Below are 22,404 nucleotides of genomic sequence, written 5' to 3' on the forward strand. Positions count from 1 at the left end.
TTTGGCTCTTTATCCAGCAGTTTCCTTACTTTTAAACTGATGTACTGATGTTGAATCATTGAGCGATTCTCTACCGTTTATTGTCTTTCCATGTATATTTTCGCATTTTCACCGTTTTATTTGTCTTGTGTTTGTTTTTTCTCTTTGTCTATTAGTTTTCACTTCTTTGATAAACCGACTTCACCATGTTCATTGCATGCATTAGCGCATTAGCTTTATGAATCAAATAAAATTATGTTTGCAGAAAAAATCAGAAAGTGAATGTGGTGAAGTAAAAGTAGGTCCATTTACTAAGGAGGAGAGTTGAAAATAAAATTAACAAATTCTTTATTGAGGCAATTAAATTTGTGATTCAGAATGATATAAAACCAAAATATAAAAAAATATGTATAAACCAAAATAAATAAGCAAAAATTGAATTGATTCACACGCACACGAATAGGAGATTGCCTGAGGTTTTGAGGAAGTAACATTCGGCTTCCATTTGATGCTATATTTATGTAGAGCATTCAAAAATGACTGCATCTTCGTAATAAGTAAAAACTCTAAAAAAAACTTCAAATAGCACTTAAAATTCTAGATAGAGATAAAGTAAATATATATTTCAAAATATATATGAGCATTCTATATGCCCATACTTAGATACTTGAAATCGCCGATCTACATGATAGAGCTGTTGAGGAAAACTGCAAAAACTACAATGATGATGACATGATATGATACCTTACAAGATGTAATAGTTTGCAACTAATATGAATAAAACGGCGCAAGAAACTCGATGGGTTTTTGTGAGATTGTGGTAAATTTGTAAACCGCAAGAGTTATAAGTTCGATTAAATTAGACCAAAATCTACAAATTTGATAACAAGACACATTTTTCGTCAAATGTTGTCCAGATTCGGAAATATTGGGAAAGCAACAGAAATCACCGAATATATTTTTTGCAAATAATGCGAATGCTAAAGGGTTACAGAAAAAAATGTTAACCATATTTTATAAATAAAACTTTACGCATCGATTTTAAATTGATCGAAATAGCAGTTTTAATTTATGACTTTTTAGTTTAAAAAATCAGATTTAGATCAAAAACTGATTTTGCCAATCGTGTAAAATCTGGACCGTAAGTTAGTTTTATCATTCGCATTTGCTTTTGTGTTTCGTCCATTAGCAGCATAAAATCTTGTGTGTTCCAACCGTTTTTGGCAATTTTCTCCTTTCTTGCCACAAATGTTTCACCTACTTTACATGCTGCTGCCTTCACTTAGTTTCATCCGTTGCCGATATCGTTTGTTCTAGATGCACTAACCAGCCTGTTCCTTTATTAAGTACTCCAAATCCATAATTCCCCGCAATGTCTTCCAATTTTCTTTTTTCTCCTTTGGGGTTAAAGTGGCTCATTATTATGCTGGCTTCGTGCTTTTTTATGATGTATGTTGAAGCCTCGGATTCTGAATAGAACTCCAATATTTTATTACCAGATCTGTCACATGTTAGGGCATAGATTTTGCTTATATTTATATTAAGAGCATGGACTTTTAACTAAGATTGGATTGATACGAAAGAATATGCAAAAAAAGTTATAAAAAATGCAAAAAAATTAACATTCTCTTTCTAAAAATACAGGAAAAAAATAATTTGAAATTATTAATCTACCGGCTTATTAATCGAATCCATTCAAGCTGAGAAATCAGCTAGTTTAAAATTGTAATGAATCAGTTTAATTCCAGTTCCGGTCGGGAGCCAAAACGCCTCTTTCTTAGAGCTATAAAAATCTTATTAATAAGGACGGAATGCGGATGGTTGATTTTATTGCTCACTTAATGTGTAACAAAAAATATTTCCCTAATTATAACTAATTCAAATCCTTAATCCAGCAGCAAATAAATAAAAATCAAAACTATTGAAGCTTGACAAATTGCTCTAGCAAATTTTAAAGTCTTCCTAAACTACTTTAGCAGATTCCGTTGCAACTTTGCATAGTATTTTTGTTTCACCATAAGTAGTCGAATAATGTGTTTTCCCAATGGGATTAAACACGAGGTCAGTTTCGACCTATACGCAGCTGAAAATGTTAACGAAAGCTGAAAAGTTCATCCTGGCGTAAATCATTCTTCTATCTCGGTCATTTTTTTGTTACATTAAACTTAATCCCCTGTATGTTCGTATGTAGCCCATTAATTTCGCCCCAAGATTATAAATGGAAGGCCCTGACGAGGCACATTGAATAATGTGCCCTATAGCAGCCCTAAGCTGATAAATGAGCGAATACCCTGATGAATGCTCAACTCACTTGCCATCCTTAGTAGGCTAAATAGGCACTGCCTGTTCTAATTTCAATTTACTCTGGCCAAATACTATTGATTCTATATAGGAATATGTCAATAAAACGGTTTTCTACTGCAAATATTTGGCAGTGATCCGATACCTTATATAAAGGGGTTTAATCAGCTTTAATCAAAACCAATATAGTTGTTGTCAAAAACGTTATCTACTCTCAGATGTGATTGTTTGTATTTAATATTCATTTCCGTACGATTTCATCGGTATTTAATAATGATAAAAGGGGTAATGCTGCTATTGATATGGGCTCGAAAGTATGCAAATTCTCGTTGATTTTATAAAGCGACAATGAGCTACGTGCTGCTCCATTTGATTATGTTAAGTTGTGCTTTGATAGTCGATAAAGGTTCAGTGTTGTGGAACAAAGTCGGCTCAAGCGTCCTGATTCTGTCCATTAATCATGTAAAAGAGGTAAAAATGTGCAGACAATTTATTCAAATCTGATTCATTGAAAGGCGTCATTAAGCAACAGGGATTGGAATTGATCTAAAGACACTTTATGAATTCAACTTAGTTTTAAAGTTCTGGAACTCTGGAAATGTTTTAAAGTCTAATCCAATATCAGTTTTTTTCTTATTATTTCTATGGTTTTCTCAGTTATGTTGATTTCGTTAGAAATATCACATTTTTGCTTCCGTTGCCACTTAGTTTAACGTTTCTTCTTTATTTGTATTTTCTAAGCCTGTGAAAGGTATAGTTTCTTTGAAGCGGTTTCATCCAATTATTTCATTTGTCTCTTAAATCCGCTTTGTTCTATCGACCTATATCGTGGATTTTTCTTTCAGTTTCTTCTCGATTATTCTCTCATGCAGTTTCAAAGCTTTTGCGACTTATCAGTGATATTTGTTAACTTGATTAAAAATTGGTACTATCAGTAAAATTTCCAGTCTTGTTTCCTCATTTTATTGTGCATATCTAGCATTATTTCTTTGAATTTTGCTTCTATTTGCTTTATTCTATAAATTTGCCTTTCTTCGTGTTTTCAAAGTTTGCCTATTTTCCTTCTAATAATCCTCAAAAATGTTCTTTGCAAACTTTTGATATTTTCTTTTGTTCTGTTATGTCTAATGCATATCATTTCTGACAAGTTTCTTTTCCTCCATGTTTACATTAAAACGTTGTTTTGTACACTAAAAACTTAGTTACTTGAAAGAGCCTGGGGTTGGTCTGGTTTTCTTCTCTCTCTTTCTTCTCCAACCATTTGTCTTTACCTCTGTTGCAAGTGCTTTGACTTTTGCTCTTTGGTTTTATCATCATATTTTTCTGCATTATTGTCTAATAGGTTTCATTTCTACGACTATTTCTTTATTTTTATTTCAGTTTTAGTTCTTTGCTGATCTGATTCCAATTTACTTTCCCACGTTTATTGTTATGTTTTCATTATTATTAATTAATCATTTTAACATTATGTTTTCATTATTATGATGAATTATTTGAAATAATCAAATTTTTCTTTAAAGTATTTTCTCAGTATTTTCCCATTTTTTTAATGGTCTTCTTGCCGGTCATCCTCAATTATATCTTTTTATCGTTTGTGTTGTTATGTATATTTTCATAATATCCGTTCTTTTCAGATTTTTTTATATTTTTGCCACTACGAGAAATTCTTCAAAGCAATTTTCTTTTTCTCCATTTTCAGATGAATGTTGTTTAGAATACTGTAGCCTGGGGTTGCTCTTGCTTTACTCTTTCTGTCCTTGATCCAAAGTTTATCGAATTTTTGTTCTTTTTTGTTCTTCAAATTGTTGTTTCCAACCTATTTTCTCTACTGTATCTCGTTCCTCGCAATTTTCCTTTCCTCCACTTTTACATAAAATCGTTGTTTATAGTAACAGTATACTGTAGAAACTCTCTCTCTTTTCTATCAAAAGTACTTCTTCTCGTCTTTGGCTCTGAGGCAAGTGTTTTTGCATTTTTTGTTTCAGCTCTGTATTCTTCATAATTTTCGGCATTTTTGTTCTACAAGCAGTAAATATTTACACGAGCCGTTTTTCGTTTTAATTTGAATTTAAATTGATTGTGATCATAATGATCGTCTGATTGATATCGTCTGATTCTTGTTTATTATCAGTATTTTGGACATTTTTGCTAACGTTTTATTTTCTTGCAACACTATAATTTCACCTATAATTTTCAATAACCAACTAAATTTCACCATTTTATCTTTTGTAATGTTATCTATATTTTAACAAATTATGTCGGCCTGATGTTAGTTTTATAGCTCGCTTTGATCATTGTGTTCATTACCACTTTTCTGTTTTCTTTTTGTCTTAAAATAGAGAGTATCTTCTTTCTATTTTAAATTTTAATAAATCTATCTTCTCTTCATTGTACTTTTCTGGTATATTTGTGTGTATGACTAAATTTACAACTTTTATGTGTCTGGCATTTTTATGTTCCCCTTATGCTTTTCGAATGATTGGTTCTACTTCTGCTTCTTCCGCTCCTGGTTCACTATTATCAAATTATCTTTTTGTTCACAGCTGTGACGTTTTTAATTTGTCCTTCTACTATTATTATTGTTTTTATAGAATTATTTGGTTCTCTTATGTGTGGTGCAAATCTTCCATTCTGTCTAGCTATATAATTATTTGAAACGCGGGCTGCAGCTCTACAGCCCAATTTTCTGGGCTGTAGATCATAATATATTGTTTCTTAGTCTCAAATATTGATCGTTCCTTTCTTTATTTATTATACGAAATGTGTCTTATTCATTGTTCTACATTTTTCTTGAAATTTCTGTTCAACGCTTTAATATTGCGTATTCCTATTTTCCATCATTAAATTTGATTTCATTCAGTATGTTTTTATTATTATTCATTTTCTGTACCCAGTCTGTACTTGATTGACTTTAACAAAAAAATTGAAGCGAATTGATCAGATCTATACACTGATAAGTTCACTGGATTAAAGGATGGGGCTGCTTAAAAATTCATTTTTTACATGAGTTCTAGTAGTTTGATTAAGGTGAGAGATTAGAGTTCGATGCACCTTCTTTTAATAGTCAGTATTGAAACCTTCTTGCTAAACCGGCTTCCACTGTCCAAATGGAAACTAAACGCCAACTCTAGAGCTTTACCGAAGTTTTACAAGTTATGGAAACTTAAGAGTTTTCAAGTTCGTTCCAATTATAACTAAATATGCGAGTTTCTCCTATAAATATTTTGGATCGCTTGCCCCTTCTGCCTATTTCTGCATGAGTGACTTACCTGTACAAAGCAGATTCAGAGATAAACTTTTATTATGCATGTGTCCACTTTAATTGAGTGAAGTAGAGGAAAAGTAAGACTTTTTTCGAAAAGCTTTTCTAGAGCCCCATAGCCAAAGAGTAAAAGATACAACGCAATGGTACTCGAAAGGAAGCGGAAAAAATGAATTTTGATACATGAAACTTCTTGTGTCTTTTTGCCTAATTGTTTCCTAGATGGAGGTCTCTGAATATCCGTAATTGGAACAAGCACGATACAAGTGACTGTCTTACTTTGCAACATTCTGAAGAAATAAATGTCAAATAACCACCAGCTGAAATATCAGCAGCAACTCGCAAAAAAATTTTTTGAAAAATTCTAGAAACTTGCATGGATATGACTGAAAATGAAAACTGTGCCCATTTATAGAAGCGACTTTGCCCTACCAAATGGAACCAAAGTTGTCGCACATCACAGTGAATTCTTATTTTCCCAACCCTGTAGATGAAGGTTCTTCAAGGCAAGGATTTTTTTGAATTGTACTCTTCGCTTTCAAGTTGTATAACTTTCAATCTAGCGCGGTTATCAAGTTGGAATTAACTCACCTTATAGAAGATACTTTAAGCTGAAAAACCTAAAATTTTCATCTCAACGAAAGTAAATTGTGATTTTTGGGAACTATGTAAATGGAGGGATTAAAAACGTTTGCTCCCAATTGCGGGCTTTGCTTTAAAAATTCCTAACTTCTATCTGAAACGGGAAGCCACTTCACACTGGCTCACCCTGTAGAACTTCTATGAAACTGGGAAATAAGGACTCATAATCTAAACTTGCTTCCTCATATAGAACCGCAACCGAAAGTGAATCTCCATGTTTTCTGGTCTCAGAAAATAAATGGCAAACCTGGGCCTGCCTCGACAGCTGCAAATTTTATGAAAAACTTAGAAAATTCCTAAAAATGGCCTGATCTTGGCTCAAAATCAAATTTTGTGCACAAATAGAGTGCACTTTATCCTAAAATATATCCACAACTTCACTGGTTTTTGAGAAAATTAGTCGCAAACGTAGGCCTGCATCGACAGCTATAAAATTCTATCGCAGATTTCAAAAAAATCGTCAAAACACCCTGATGATGACTGAAAATCTAAAATTCTCCTACTTATAGAACAGACTATGATCAACTAAGTCTATACAAAATTTACTTTGAACCTTGTTTGGTTTCTGAGAAAAGAACTATTAAAATTCCCGAGAATTTATTGAAGACGATTCAAATTCAAGATGTTTTCCATTTATATTACAAACTTTGCCTTACAAGCGCGATACAACAGCGACTGTCTTACTTTAAACCTTTCTGAGAAAATAAATGTCAAATCTCCACCAGCTTAAATATCCGCTAAAACCACATGCGATTTTGAAAAATTATAGAAAATTGCATGAATATGACTGAAAATCAGAACTGTGTCCAGATATAGAAGCCACTTTGCCCTACCAAATGCAAGCAAAGTTGTCGCAAATCACAGTTAATTCTGATTTGTAAAACCCTGTAATTGACGGTTCTACAACGCAAGGATTTTCTTCAAATGCACTCTCCGCTTTCAAGTTGTATAACTTTCAATTTAGCGCGGTTATCGAGTTGGAATTAACTCATCTTATAGAAGATACTTTAAGCTGAAAATCCTAAAATTTCCATCTCAACGAAAGTAAATTGTGATTTTTGGGAACTATGTAAATGGAGGGATTAAAAACGTTTGCTCCCAATTGCGCGCTTTGCTTTAAAAATTCCTAACTTCTATCTGAAACGGGAAGCCACTTCACACTGGCTCACCCTGTAGAACTTCTATGAAACTGGGAAATAAGGACTCATAATCTAAACTTGCTTCCTCATATAGAACCGCAACCGAAAGTGAATATCCATGTTTTCTGGTCTCCGAAACTACATGGCAAACTTAGGGCCTGCCTCGACAGCTGCAAAATTTTATGAAAAACTTAAAAAATTCCCAAAAATGGCCTGATCTTGGCTCAAAATCAAATTTTGTGCACAAATAGAGTGCACTTTATCCTAAAATATATCCAGAACTTCACTGGTTTTTGAGAAAATTAGTCGCAAACTTAAGTCTGCATCGACAGATATAAAATTATACCGCAAATTTCAAAAAAATCGTCAAAATACCCTGATGATGACTAAAAATCGAAAATTTTCCTACTTCTAAAAAATACTTTGTCCAACTAAATCTGTACAAAATTTACTCGGAACCTTGTTTGGTTTCTGAGGAAAAAACTGCTAAAATCCGGCATCAATTAGCAAAAATTCCCCAGAATTTCCTGAAGAAGGACAAACGTTGCCTTACAAGCGCGATGCAAGTGACTGTCTCACTTTGCACCTTTTTGAGGAAATCAATGTCAAACCACGACCAGCTTAAATATCCTAAGGATTCAGCCCAAAATTACTTCACCTGGTACACGAAAAGCATGAAAATGTCTATTATCTGAAGAGAATGAGACAGAAGGACAGGCGTCAACCAAGATGATCACTTAAGTTTCCAAGGGAGTTAGTCCAATCACATTTTCGATATCGTAAATTGAACGCGATAATCGGGAAATCGTCTTTTATGTGCAGAGGCCTGAAAACAATTGGCACGGAACGATTGAACCGCATTTATATGCCTGGATGAAGTTCTGCAAAAGTGAATCACTGACTACAGACTGTAGGGGTTTTTACAAATATTAATCGCTCAGAAAGATGACTGTGCAAGCCATTTTCGTTCTACAACCATTAATAACTCTGGCTGATGGTAAAACAGCACATGCTGGAAAGTTAGGGTTCAGTAGTTGATAACACTTGCCCAGTTGTTGATAAGTTTAATTAAATGAACACGGTTTTGTACCCGTAGGTGGTACCATGAAATACAAACAAAGCTGACAATTACGCACTAGCTTAATATGGTTTTAGCACAGTGTCTTGTAACTGTTAGCTCCGACTTCTTAGTTCAAGTGAGTTGAGTGAATATTTTATTTTGATTTATTTTCCTTTGCTTCTAGTGGTTGATGGTGGTTTCCCTGGCCGTTCTTTACAACGTGATTTTCGTACTGGGCAGAGCTGTTTTCTGGGAACTCAATAACTGCGTTCCCGCTTTATGGTGGAGCTTGGACTGCCTATGTGATGCGATATACCTCTTAGATGTTATAGTGCATGTGCACGAAGGTAAGCAGACAGTTTTATAATTTGCAATTTGGGTGAACGGAACAAGAGCAAATAATCCGTACGATTGGCCATTGAATGCAAAAACTGGTAATGAAAATGACCGCATTTAGAAAATTAGAGAAAATTAATCAACCCGCAATTCAATTAAGTCATTTGAACAGCAGATAGCGTGCCTGCCGGGGGTTGTTTGTCTGCAAATATCACTTAACCAGGGCAAATAGAGTCTAATTAAGCCCCATTTGGTTTTTCCCAGACACGATCGTAACTCTTATTAACTTTGACACTTATAGAGGAGGTGACCTCTCTGTTTTATATTAGGGCGGCGAATTGACTATGCAGTAACCGGTTTTGTAAATATTGTCGTCTAGAATCCACGTGCGACTTAGAATGGTATTACTTAATTGTACTTTATTCCCTAATTCTTCTTCTATACACGGTTACTGGGGCATACTGATAAAGTGTGTCTCAAAATGTCGAGTTTTTTAGACACAATTCTTCTCTTAAGCAATATTTTAAAGTATTTGGCAGGGTCTTGAAACCACTAAACATTGCAAGATTTAGGTTTCTTCAAATGGTTATAAAAACTAAAAACTTTAGTGGTTAGTTTTCGAATTGTGCTCTTCAAAACTTAAAATGTATAACAATGTCGCACATGTGTGAAATTTCCTTGCCTCCGGTAGGTTTAATCTGAAATCTTTGAGGTAATAAACGAACGGAATCCACGGTGTGTTGTTGAACAAAAGCAAACTGATTTTATTAATTAAACTCTATGATGATGTGAAAGTGTTGGCAACTAAGCAGCTGATTGCTGAAGTAATACTGAATGCAGCAGTAATAGAAATAAGCAATAACATCAGCCATGGCTACTGATTTCAAAGTTTCGCTAGGACCTGGAACTTTCGAGGAGTAAAGAACTGCGTTGCAGATCTTTACAGTTTTTACAGTTTATTTGATTTTATTTTATTTTTTTTCTTTACAGTCTGATGGTTAGATATGTGGCCTTTGATTTTGACTTTAGCTTAGAGTTTTGGGAATCTATACTTGAAAATTGATGAATTGCTAAAACATAATATTTACAGACTTTCGCGTTTTATCAGTCATTCAAGAGAAAAAAGCCAATTTTTCAATTATCCAGTTTGCTATATTTCCCCTAAATGTAATAACTTTGCGTTTTTAACGAAGTTTCGAGTTTAGTCATTCCTATAGGCAAAAATAGTCCACTCAGTAAACTTAAGGAAGTTTCGCGAACATCGAGTTATTGGCAATTAACTTTCACATTTGGTCTTTTATCAGATGTTTTACGATCAACTTTGAGAATTGATGTATTTCGTTTTAAAATTAAGAGAGCAACCGGGGTTAAATGGGGTTTGTCTTGCTCTGTGGAGAGAAGAAAAAGTACGCTGTTTAAATCAGGAAACTTCGATTTTGCCGTCTCATCAAGCGCCTGCCAATTAAATTATTTGCAGATTCGTTGCTTTCCAGAGCGCTTCTTTACAAGCTTGTTAAATATTCTTTTGCGTTTTGTCATTCTGCAAATAGAGAATTTAATTGCAGCAGAATTTTGCAAGCGCTTTATTCCAAAATGTTTAGAAATGTTAAAATTAAAATTGTTTTTAAATAATTTCCTGGAAATTTGAAGAGGTTTTGCGATTGTTGCGAGAGAAAGAGTTTTTTCTGTTGTGTTTGCTTAATGGCGAGTGGTTAGTTTAGTGATTACAATTTATTTCAAAAAAAATCTTCGCCGTTGAGTTAGTTAAGGTGGCTTGTTGATCCCAAAGGCGGTTTTATGCATTTTTATTTTTAAGTTTGGATTTTAAAGAATCAATATCCTGTCATAGCATCTTACAAAGTAATTTTATATTAAATTACGCAAATTGTAACATTATAATAGTCGGCTGTATAAATCGCAGGTTTCAATTTTTTTGTATCATTATGCTTTTGCCTATGTTATTATATGTTTCTAATTTCATTTAGTTCTTAGATTTAATACATTGCTGTTTACTTGCTGTTTACAATATTTCTTTGCAAGTTTGTTTCATAATTAATGCCACAAAAATGGGAACATTTTAGTCGACACAGTTTCACGTTTTGTCATTCTCAACAGCGCCAAAAGGCGAGTAATAAACTCTGGAAGTTTCAATTGTTCTTCGGATTTAGCGTGTTGTTTTGAGAAGCACCTCTGAACCAATTTGACTCAACTATTTCGTGCGTAAAGAATTAATAGTTCTGTAAGAGCTGAAACATTAAATTCGGTTATTTTGGATTATTCTTTTTTAATTAGTTTATTGTGTTTTTAAACCACTTTTTTTCATAGTGTTTCGCAACTGCTTTCCCCAAAATTATGGGATTTAGACGCAGGCATTTACCTTTTTTGATAATTAATTTATTAGAGAGAATTCTGAAATTTTTTATTACCAATTTACATGTTTACACAAACATTTATTATCAATTACTGATTATCAGCAAATGTAATCACATTTATAACAAATTTTCTCTTATAATTAATTGTTTATAGTTATAATAAAGCGAGAAAACTTGCATATTTCATGATTCAAGTGTTTTACAAGCAATTTTCAAATTTAAAATAATAAAATGAATTGATGAATAATTATTCTTTCACCATATCGGTGTCTTCATAATAAGAAATTCTGATTGATCATGTGCTATGTGAGTGACACCCTGTATATTCAATGTGGAGTTCTTACAAACATTTTTTAAATGAATTCCCCAAAAGTTGAAAAATCTACAAACTTTTGCCTTTTGCCATCCTCTAGAAAGGCAAACAATGCAGGATTAAACCCTGTAAAGACTATAAAAGTTTTAATTTTCCAGGCATCATCGAGGATTTCAGCAGTAATTTTCAGATTTGTTATGTTATTTTGATTAACAATTCCTTACCTACCAAGAGCTCATTCATTTGTAATTAATTCCCTAAAATTATAAACTTTGAAGTTTCTATCACCACCTAAGAGCAGAATAGTCGACAGTAAGAAGTCTGAATCTTTCAGTTATTAGCATTAAGCCTGTATTGGGATCAAATATCAATTAATTTTCCATATATTCTCCAGTATGTTTGCCAGAAAATCGTCAAACTCCTTTCGATTTGCAAAATAATTCGCAGCCAGACACAAATCCGGATTAAAAGAAACGCAGCGCTTCCAATTGGATTCCTGCTGGCCTTTATAGAGCACGCTAGTGACGTACATCGGAGATGGACAAATATTTGCCGGTGTCCACCACGAGCAAACTAATTTTCCTGCGGGAAAGTTATGAATGATAATTTTTCCTTTTTACGCGTCTAAGGAGAAATAAATTTTCTTAACGTGTCAGCAAACATTGTAGGTTACCGTTGGCCGATCCTTTGTTGGTACCTACTCATGTTATTAAAAAACAGGGAAGGACGAGACGCATAAATCGCCTGGAAAAATGTGGAATTGTGAATTTATGGCTTTACCACACTTAATTGCTTTTATAGCTAATTATGCTTTGAATGGCCATAACCTGTGCATCTAATGGCGTGTTTTGTGATCATCAAGGCCAACAATTTTAATTAATTCTTCTCATGCTGTGCTTTTCCAGGTTACCTGGAACAAGGCCTACTAGTGACCGATCCAACGAAACTAAGGGCCCACTATCTACAGTCCAAATCATGGAAAACGGACATTTTAGCGATAATTCCAACGGATATTGCGTACATTTGGTGGCAGCCGTTTGATTGCCTACAGCAAGTGCCATGCAGTGTAATTGTGCGAATAAATAGACTATTTAAATTACCGCGATTGTGGGAGTGGTTCGAAAGGACAGAAACGGACACCAACTACCCGAATGTGTTCAGAATTTGCAAAGTGGTGTTGGCCATTTTGGTGCTGATCCATTGGAACGCTTGTCTTTATTTCGCCATTAGTTATGCTATCGGTAAGTAAAAATGTGCGAAACAATAGAAGAATTGAAATAAACCACAAGTTAACAAGAACATTCTGCGTGCTACGGTCCAACTGCTTTGGAAACCCATCTGCAATCTGTCCGCTCTGTTAAGATTTGTTAGAATAAGTTTTAAAAGCTTTTAACAGGGTACGCCAAGAGAATAAAGGGCTGATTTACGACTTGTACTGGGTGAGTACATTTCGATGCTCGAATCTAAAATCAGAGGTTCTTAAAGTCGAATCTAAAACCCCTAAATTAATTTACTAGTTGCAAACTCGGCGCGCCCAGCAGGTGCAGTAATAAAAATGAATGATCTGCACGCAAGCTCCCATAAGATGGGAACAGATTCCTCATTCAAACTATGCATAGTCTGTCCCAAGCTACTTGGCAGTGACGTCATTATTTGAGACACCAAAAGCAAATTTACTCGTGTCCGCGATTGGTTTAAAAGGTTTTTTGATATTGCGTGCATCCACAAGCTTAAGCGTTTGTTCCCGGTGAGTTGAAAAGATTCACTTTTGTTCAGTTAAATATTATTGTTAAAGCACGGTTTTATGGCCGTTTCAAAAACATTAAAATCGCATTTTTAACTGAAAATGAGGCTAAAACAAGAAGCGCTCACATATTGCTGACATTTTTGGAGCTATGATTACATCGATTTAACATAAATGCCTGTTTTTGCATTTTTTAGCTTCGAAATTTTGTTCGTTTAGCATGATAATAATTCTCCGCCGGTCATGGAAAATTGAAATTTCAGCAAATGGAGAAATCACGATTTGCCAATTAATGGAAAACTATCAGCTCAGAAAACTGCAAAAGTTCCGACTTTACAAAGTTCCATACCTGATTAGTTCTTTACCGGACTTTAATGAAAATCAGTGTTTTATTCATTGCTTTCTTTAAAATTAGAGACATTTTAGTGGTATTGAATTTGGTAGCGAAAAGTTCGTGCAAACCACATTAAATATTTTGAGTTTAAAACATTATCAGGACATTTTACAGAAAGACTCAAAATTGGAGCATTTTCTTTGAACATCCAATGAAGGTAATTTTACATTTTCCTTTGAAACAGTAATTTCTTCGGTTCGAGATGAGCTAGGAAAATGCGGATTTTTGGATGTTATTGCGAACAGTTGGTGAAAACTATACTAAAAGTTTGGAAACATTATCAGTATATTTTACAGAAAGTTATTTTTTTAAGTTTTTTTTTAAAGTTTTACAGATATTTTACAGAAGTAAAACTTTGTGCGTTTTCTCCCGAAAAGCCAATAAAGGCAATTTTACACTCTTTTCTAAAAATAGCAATATCTTAGGTTTAGAGTGAGCTAGAAAAGAGCCGATTCTTGGATTTGATAGCGAAAAGCTCGTGTAAATGACGTTGAAAGTTTTGAGTTTCCAAAATTATTATTATTATTACTATCATTATATTTTAAAGAAAGTCTCAAACTTTGTGCGTTTTCTCTGAAGATCCCATAAAAGCAATTTTACACTCTTGTCTTGAAACTGTAATTTCTTCGGCTTGACATCAGCTAGGAAAGTTCGGGTTCCCGAATTTTACAGCGAATAGTTGTAATACAAACAATACAATACAAACTCTATTGAAAGTTTCGAATTGTCAGAATTCTGAGGAGAATTTATAGAAAGTTTCAAACTTAGAGCGTTTGTATAAAACGTTTGTGAAAAAACCGCTGGAAGCAGTTTTTCACTCTTAACTAAAGTGTAATTTTTTCAGCTTGTAATAAACTAAGAAAGCGCGGATTGTTGGATTTTATAGCGAAAAGCTCATGCAAACTGCGTTGAAAGTTTCGAGTTAGGAACATTATCAGGATATTTTACAGAAAGTCTCAAACTTTTCGCGTTTTCTATGAAGATCCCATAAAGGTAATTTTACAATCTATTTTAAAACAGTAATTTCTTCGGTTCGAAATGAGCTAAGAAAAAGCGGATTTTTGGCTTTTATAGCCAGCGGTTTACGAACACCATACTAGAAGTTTCTTTTTACCTTTTACAAAAATTCTCAAATTTAGAGCGTTTGTATAAAACGTTTGTAAAAAAGCCGCTGAAAGCAATTTTACACTCTTAACTAAATTGTAATTTTTTCAGATTGTAACATACCAGGAAAGCGCCGATTGTCGGATTTTATATCGAAAAGCTCACGCAAACTGCGTTGAAAGTTTCAAGTTAGGAACATTATTAGGCTATTTTTCAAAAAGTCTCAGAAATTGCGCGTGTTGGCTGAAGATCCAAGAAAGGGAATTTTGCAATATCTATTAACACAGTGATTTCTTCGCCTTGAGAATACCCAGGAATGTACTGATTTTTTATTTTTTATCGGACGGTTCATATAAACTATACTGGAAGTTTCGAAATCTGAGCATTATCGCGATGTTTTACAAAAATTCTCAAAACTTGGCCCGTTTTTTATATAAAGCCTCTGAAGGCAATTTTACGGTCATGTCTGAAGTATAATTTATTCGGCTTCTTAGAAACTAGGAATGCGCTGATTATTGGATTTTATAGCGCAAAGCTCATGAAAACTGCGTTGAAAGTTTCGAGTTTCGGAACATTATCAAGATATTTTATAGAAAAACTCAAACATAGCGCGTTTTATCTGAAGAGCCAATAAAGCCAATCTTAGCCTAGCTCTTGCCTAGAAACAATAATATCGTCAGCTTGGAATGAGTTAGAAACAAGCCGATTTTTTTTATTTTTTAGCAAAAACTACTTGTGAACTACATTGTAAATTTCGAGTTTGCATGTTATCAGGATATTTTACACAAAGCCTCAAACTTAGTGCGTTTTCTATGGAAACTCTCTTGCCTGAAAACCGTGATTTCTTCGGCTTCGGACGAACTAGGAAGGAAAGTGCCGATTACTGTATTATATAGCGAACAGTTCGTGCGAACTAAGCAGAAAGTTTTGAATTTTGAACATTATCAGGATATTTTACAGAAAGTCTCAAACTAAGCGCGTTTCAGCTGAAGAGTCAATAAAGGCATTTTGAAAGTCTTGCCTGAAAACAGTAATTTCTTCGGCCTCGAATGAGTTAGAAAAAACCGATTTTTGAATTTTATTGCCAAAAGTACTCGTAAACTACATGGGAAGTTTAGAAGTTTGAACTTCATTAACATATTTTAAGTTTTAAACGCAAACTTAGCGAATTTTATGTGAAAAGCCAATAGAGGCACTGTTGCCTAAAAACGATAAAAACGAAAAAGATTAAGCTGATATTTGGATTTGATGTAGAAAAGTATGCGCAAACCAGAATGTAAGTTTCGAGTATTGCACTTTGTCAAGCTATTTTTCAATTTTTTTTGCTTAAAAACCGCAATTTCTTGGGTTTGGAACCACGAAAATGCCGATGGATGGTTTTTATAGCGAATAGTTAATGCAAACCGCATTAAAAGTTTCGAATTTTGCGCATTATCAGTCTATTTTTTTAAGTCTTAAAAATTGCGCGTTTTGTCTGTAGATCCAAAAAAGGGAATTTCAATCTCTGTTAAAACAGTAATTTCTTCGGCTTGAGATTAGCTAGGAAAGTACCGATTTTTGGATTTTATAGCGAACGGTTCATGCAAATTATTCTGAAAGTTTCGAAAGCAGAGCATTATAGTAAAGTTTCACAAAAATTCTTAAAATTTAGCGCGTTTTTTATACAAAGCCTCTGAAGGCAATTTTACGGTCTTGCCTGAAGTGTATCTTCTTCGGCTTGTAACTTGTAAGAAACAAGGAATGTGCCTATTATTGGATTTTAAAGTGAAAAGCACTGTGTTGAAAGTTTCGAGCAAGCACATTATCAGGGCATTTTGTAGAATGGCTCAAACTTTGTGCGTTTTCTCGGAAGAGCCCATAAAGGCAATCTTACGCTCTCGCCTAGAAACAGTAATTTCGTCAGCTTGGAATGAGTTAGAAAAAAGCCTATTTTTTAATTTTTTAGCAAAAAGTGCTTGTAAACTATATTGCAAATTTCGAGTTTTGCATTTGATCAGGATATTTTACAGAATGTCTCATACTTAGTGCGTTTTCTATGGAAACTCTCTTGCGTGAAACCTGTAATTTCTTCGGCTTCGGATGAACCAGGAAAGTGCCGATTATTGTGTTTTATAGCGAACAGTTCGTGCACACTATGTTCAAAGTTTCTAATTTTGTACGTCATCAGGATATTTTACAGAAAGTTTCAAACTTTGCGCGTTTTCTCTGAAGGTCCAATTCTAGGCTCACTCGGTAATTTCTTCGGCTTGAAATGAGCTAAGAGAGTGCTGATTTTTTATTTTAAAGCAAAAAATTCGTGCAAACTATATTACAGGTTTCGAATTTTGAACATCATCAGGATATTATACAGAAAACTTAGCGCCTCAAAACGGTGGAGAAATCGAAGTCTGTGAAGGTCTTCGGTCTAGAGTACGAATAGTTTTTACTTGATAAAGGAACAAATTGATAGATAAAGATATTGCTATGCGGATTTCAGTATATTTTCGCCAATTTCTATAAGGTTCTATCAAGTAAACAAATCGGTTGAAAACATCCTCCACAAACTGTTTTTTTTTTATTTGCAGGGTTTGGCACTGACAACTGGGTTTACAACCTGGATGGACCAAAGAACTCAACTTTAGCACGCCAGTACATATACAGCTTCTATTGGTCAACATTAACGTTGACGACAATCGGTGAAACTCCCGTACCGGAAAACGATGCTGAATATCTATTTGTAGTGGCCGATTTTCTCGCTGGGGTCCTAATATTTGCTACCATCGTCGGTAAGTTCAATGCATTTACCTATGGCAAATTCGATGTGCATTTAAAGCTTCTCTCAAATCCTGCTGGGCTGTTAAAGGCCAATGTAAGTCCAAAGTTGCACGTTTACGTAGGTAATCTCGTTTCGGCTTTAACATGCCGGTTACTTGAAAATTCTCTTCCTCCAGATCAATGCCCTTTGAATAAGCAAAGGTCCTTTCGATTTCAGGAAAGCATTTCGTGTAAATCAATCTGGAAGCTAAATCGACTAGCTTTGTTTGCACTCCTCTTATGTTTTCTGTGTCGTTTTATTTACGCAGTTTATTTGAATCTTCTAAGAGTCAATAGATACCTACTAGGTTTTTTGTTTCATAGTTAACACTCCTGGGTTTTTAAGGCATTTGCTTTAAAGCATGCTTTAATTAACTTAATGGCCATTGTTTAATCCATCTTTGCACCCTTAACATTAAACCCTTACCTGAAGACCGGCATACTAAATGAACAGCCTGTATAAATGCATAATTTACATTGAGGTTGGTGGGCTTAGACATGAAAATATCTTTTGAACAACAGGGTTTTCTCTGCCAAAATCCAAACTTCCTTTCCTGGTTTGTCCATAAACTTCTAATCAGTTCTTTATGACTGAGTCTTACATCTATTAGAGTAACCTTGCTAAGTCCCTTAGTACGAATTGTTTCTTGTTTTTCCGCGTTTGCTCTTTTCTAATTAACTTCATAGCGGCATGCATTTTTATTTATCAGCTTTTTATGCGTGTTTAATTAACGGCTAATGTTTGACTTTTTAGGGTCAAAGCATTGGAAAAATTGGAAGTTTCAAGAAGAAAATGGATTAATAATTGAGGGTTAATAACTCTGAGGTTCAATGAATCTTTGTGGTCAGTTTCAAAATACTCTCGTTTGTCTCTGAGGCAAAGGCCAATTTTACATATTAAATACTGCGGCATATGCCGCTAAAAAAGACGATTTGGCTTAACTTTTATAAAGAAAAATTGCCTGACTACTCTGTTATTTTTGGATCAAAAAAATCGATCTAACTAAGGTGGTAAATTCTTCAGTGTCTGGTGCAAATACTACCAGAACTTTTTATTTGGTTGCTGGAATCACCTGATTCTTTTGACGTGCTGCACTAATCCATTTTTTGCTCTTTCTTAAATCTTGAAAGGTGTGCAGTTTTTGCGCAAAAAACTGCTGTTTTCTTACATTTTCTGATAGCTATCAATACTTTCGCTCAAGATTTATTTTGTTTTCTTTCATTTTCCTAGGTATATTTAACAATTTTTTCTTTTTGCTTTGGTATTCTGTATCTGGTGATTCGTGGCTGTGCAGTTTTTCATGAGGCAAAACGGTTTTTTATTTTAAACTTATGCCTTCTCTTAAAAGCAGCTTTGAACAAGTGCCATTGTTACTTCTTTGCTTAAAGACATCGTTTTCATCCGAGTTGCGCTCCTCAGACATTCGCCGAAAAGAAGCGAGTTTTTAGCAAAATATATAGTCATCGCGTAGGAACAAATCTGCAGCAAGTTTCCTGAAAATTCATCTAATCACTCTACTGATATTCAGTCGATTGCATTTTCCGAATAAAATACAGCTTTGGTTACCCAATGATTCCAAGCAGAGACCACAAAAGCAAAATGCTAATAAAATTCTCAAAACTTTGGCGAAAAATTACTAATAAATTGTTGTTATCAAGAACACCACTTGTATGGTCTAATATACTAGTCTATTATAAAGAGTTGTTTTCATTGTAGTAGAAAAATAATTAAATCATGCGACTTAGTGATCTTTTGATTGTTATTCCTATTATTGAACAGTCCTTTCCGTTGCATAAATACATGTCTATGAACTAGCATTCTTGGATTAAAACTTCCCATCAAATATTTCATGTTCTCCATATGGATAAGTGCACGCTTTATTGCAACATGCCAGCTAGTTATTTTTTATGAGCCCGCCAATTGAGATCGTCTCCAAATGGACTCGTTCATATTACTAGGTATAAAGTGGAGATAAATCATTTATGGGGTTATTCTATGAAATCCGCATTTATAAAATTTCCCAAGGAAAATTCGCCTGGCAAATCACATTATTCACTTAAAAGGAAATGAGTGTTCCAAACAAGTAAACATTCTACCAGATATCGGGAAATGTTCATCCATCAGAAGAATGTCTCATGCATCAAATAAAATTCCGAGCTGATTATGATTTAATCAATATAGAGATAATTCCATTCGGGGTCTATTTCGGCACACATCAAATAAATGTTTTAATCACGGTGGGCAGGGAATAGATTATGGGAAATTGGCTATTGCCCTTGTGGCATTAAGTTAATGCAAACGTTACTAATTTGTCGATTTGCAGAAATGTTAACAATTCTATAAGGAAGCTTCAGTTGGTTGCCGATTCCTTGGTCGATTAGTTTAAACAGTTAGCAGATATGTAAATTGTAGATTCCTCTAAAAACTTCGTTAATTCGAAACTTTCTATTTGTTCCTCAAACAAATAAGTATTAATAATAATACGTTATTTAGGCATAACTAAATTGGCGAAAATGCCATCATTCTCGAATGGAACAAAATGCTATAAATTGCAAACTAAGCAAGAAAACATGCTCGGAAATCCCAAGAGACAAAAGGCCCTTTGTGAATATGTGATGGGATAATAAACTCATTAGCCACATTCTTCATGGGGGTGAATAATGATGTTTATTACATTATTGGCAAACTTTGGATGATTAGGTGTTGAAATGGAGTTGACGGCGGTCAAAGTGGGTGGAACCTAAATAAACCCATTACTAGAATTACTACGATTAAAAATTCGAGGAAGCGAGCAATACCCCCTTCATGCTAAGCTAAATCGAGTATTTTCCTTATTATTCATATTCACTTATATATTTTATATCACAGAGCGTTTGGTAAACCTGTGCAATTTTTGGACAAGTAATTTTGTATTTTAGAATATTAAGAAAATTGCGTCGTTAATTTAGATGAAATCTTACATATTTGGGCAACAATACATATTTATGGCAATTAGCACTATTCTACAAAATTTTAAAACAAAAAATTATACTCAGTTTTTATGTTTTGGTACAATTTCAGTCTCACGAGAAAAAGTTGGTTGACGAATATTTTCTGCAAAGAACCGTTGTAGAAAAAACAGTTAAATCGATTAATTGCATGTATCCATCGAGTTTTAATTAATTAGTAGGGTTTAGATTTGCATAAGTTGCACTTAAAACGCGAAAAAACGTCAAAAATATCGATCCCATTAAAAAAAATATTACTCACAAAATTAACAAGAATCTTAGATAGATTTTGATTTAAATAGGAACACATTTCGAGATATACTAATCTCAAGCATCTTCAGGACCAGGATCAGCTTCAGTCGGAAAATACGAAACTCTACTGAATTCTGTACTTTATTTCGATATGTGTTTAACATCGGCTCGATTGGCACATAATATTATATTAATTTCTAAACATAGAGCTTTTGGCTCAAATATAACGCCGCCTTTTTGGTCATATCTCAAAAACCGTTTGAGCTACAGAGCTCGTTTTCTTACCACTGGATAGAGAATTTCCATTCACAGCGTGAAACAAAATTGCATAAGAAAATACTGCAGTTTTTCCAGCAAAAAATAAATTTCAGTGTCTCACATTTAGGTACAGTACATTTAGGCCTTTGTTTCAAACACGATGCCAGCTTTTCGCTCATACCTCAGATGAAAACTGAGTTTGAGCGCTTGTTTTTACACCTCTAGATAGAGAATTAATTAGCGGATTTGCGCCCTAAAATATTACAAAGGAAAAAGGGGCAATTTTGAGAAAAAAAGGCGAAATGTTGTCATTCTCTTTTACTTTTATGCTGTTCTGGCAATATTGGGACATTTGGGCTTTTTGGTCATGTAACTCAAAATCCATCTAAGCTAGAGCTCTCCTTTTTATAGATAGACAAAATAAATGAAATCGCCATTTCGTAAGTGAAACTTATGCTCGGAAATCGTGCCAGTTTAACATTTAGATACAAAACAAGGCCCCCCATGTAAATGTAAATGGGAGTTTTCTTCCACTTTTTTCTTGTGGATCCGAACTTTTCATTTTCATCTCTAAGTCGCTTTTTTTGAGTTAAAATGCAGTGAATTTGCTTGTATTTTAAATAATTGTGTGCTGCTGCTATTTCCTACATTTTCTGGCAAACTATCAATTCTCTCGTTCAAAATTTATTTAGTGTTCTTTCATTTTCATAGGTTTATTTATAATTTTCTGTTTCGCTATTCTGTATATGGTGATTCGTGGATGTGCTGGTTTTCATTAGGCAAAACGGTTTCTGATTTCCAACTTACGTCTTGTCTTAAAAGAAGTTTTGAACAAGGGACTTTTTACCTCCTGCTTTCCTAATCTTCATCTCTTTTCAAGAATTCCCTTGAATCTGATAGAACTTCATACGCTGCCTGAATTTGTCTTTCTTTCGCTAAATCCACTACTTCTGTTCATGAATAAGTGAATCTAAAATTATTTATATAAAAAAGGTATTTTATCAGCATCAAAATCTGGCCTGCTTAAACAAACGCGAAATTCGAACTCAATTTTCAAAAATTCGGCAAATCTGATTGCTGATGGCCGGGAAATCAAAACTTTCGCCACTTGCAGAAATTGATTTTCTTCACAAAGTTAAGCCCAAAGCATTTCTTGACGTTTTTTTTTAATTTCTGAGGAAATTAATTAGAAAGTCCCATCACCCTAAGTAAGAGCCAAAATCAATCGAATTCTTCAAAAACGAACAATTCTTCAAAAACTGCCTGACAGCGACTCAAAATCGAAACTTTTTGCACACATTGAATGCACTTTTGCCTACAAAATAGGCCTGAAAGTGAATCTCCAGCTTTACTGGTTTCTGAGGAAATAATTGCCAAAATCCGGCCTGTGTAAACGAACCCCAAATTCGAACTCAATTTTCAAAAAATCCGCAAATCTGATTGATGATGGCGCGGAAATCGAAACTT

The 22,404-nt window shown here is 34.1% G+C and overlaps 1 protein-coding gene across 1 annotated transcript in view; it reads left to right on the forward strand.

Moving 5' to 3' along the window:
• The window catches only part of LOC125504043 (cyclic nucleotide-gated cation channel subunit A-like), a gene marked incomplete at both ends in the record, with an annotated part of 37,128 nt that extends 19,717 nt beyond the window's left edge, over positions 1-17,411 (forward strand). Inside the window, 3 exon segments of the mRNA XM_048665365.1 lie at positions 8,568-8,730; positions 12,310-12,645; positions 17,211-17,411. Of these exon segments, the coding sequence (XP_048521322.1) occupies positions 8,568-8,730; positions 12,310-12,645; positions 17,211-17,411 (700 nt within the window).
• Positions 17,412-22,404: the final 4,993 nt, after the last annotated feature.

The sequence above is a fragment of the Dendroctonus ponderosae genome, unplaced genomic scaffold (genome assembly GCF_020466585.1).
Source record: "Dendroctonus ponderosae isolate FM_Combo_2020 unplaced genomic scaffold, Dpon_F_20191213v2 Dpon_F_20191213_33, whole genome shotgun sequence".
Taxonomy (NCBI): Eukaryota; Metazoa; Arthropoda; class Insecta; order Coleoptera; family Curculionidae; genus Dendroctonus; species Dendroctonus ponderosae.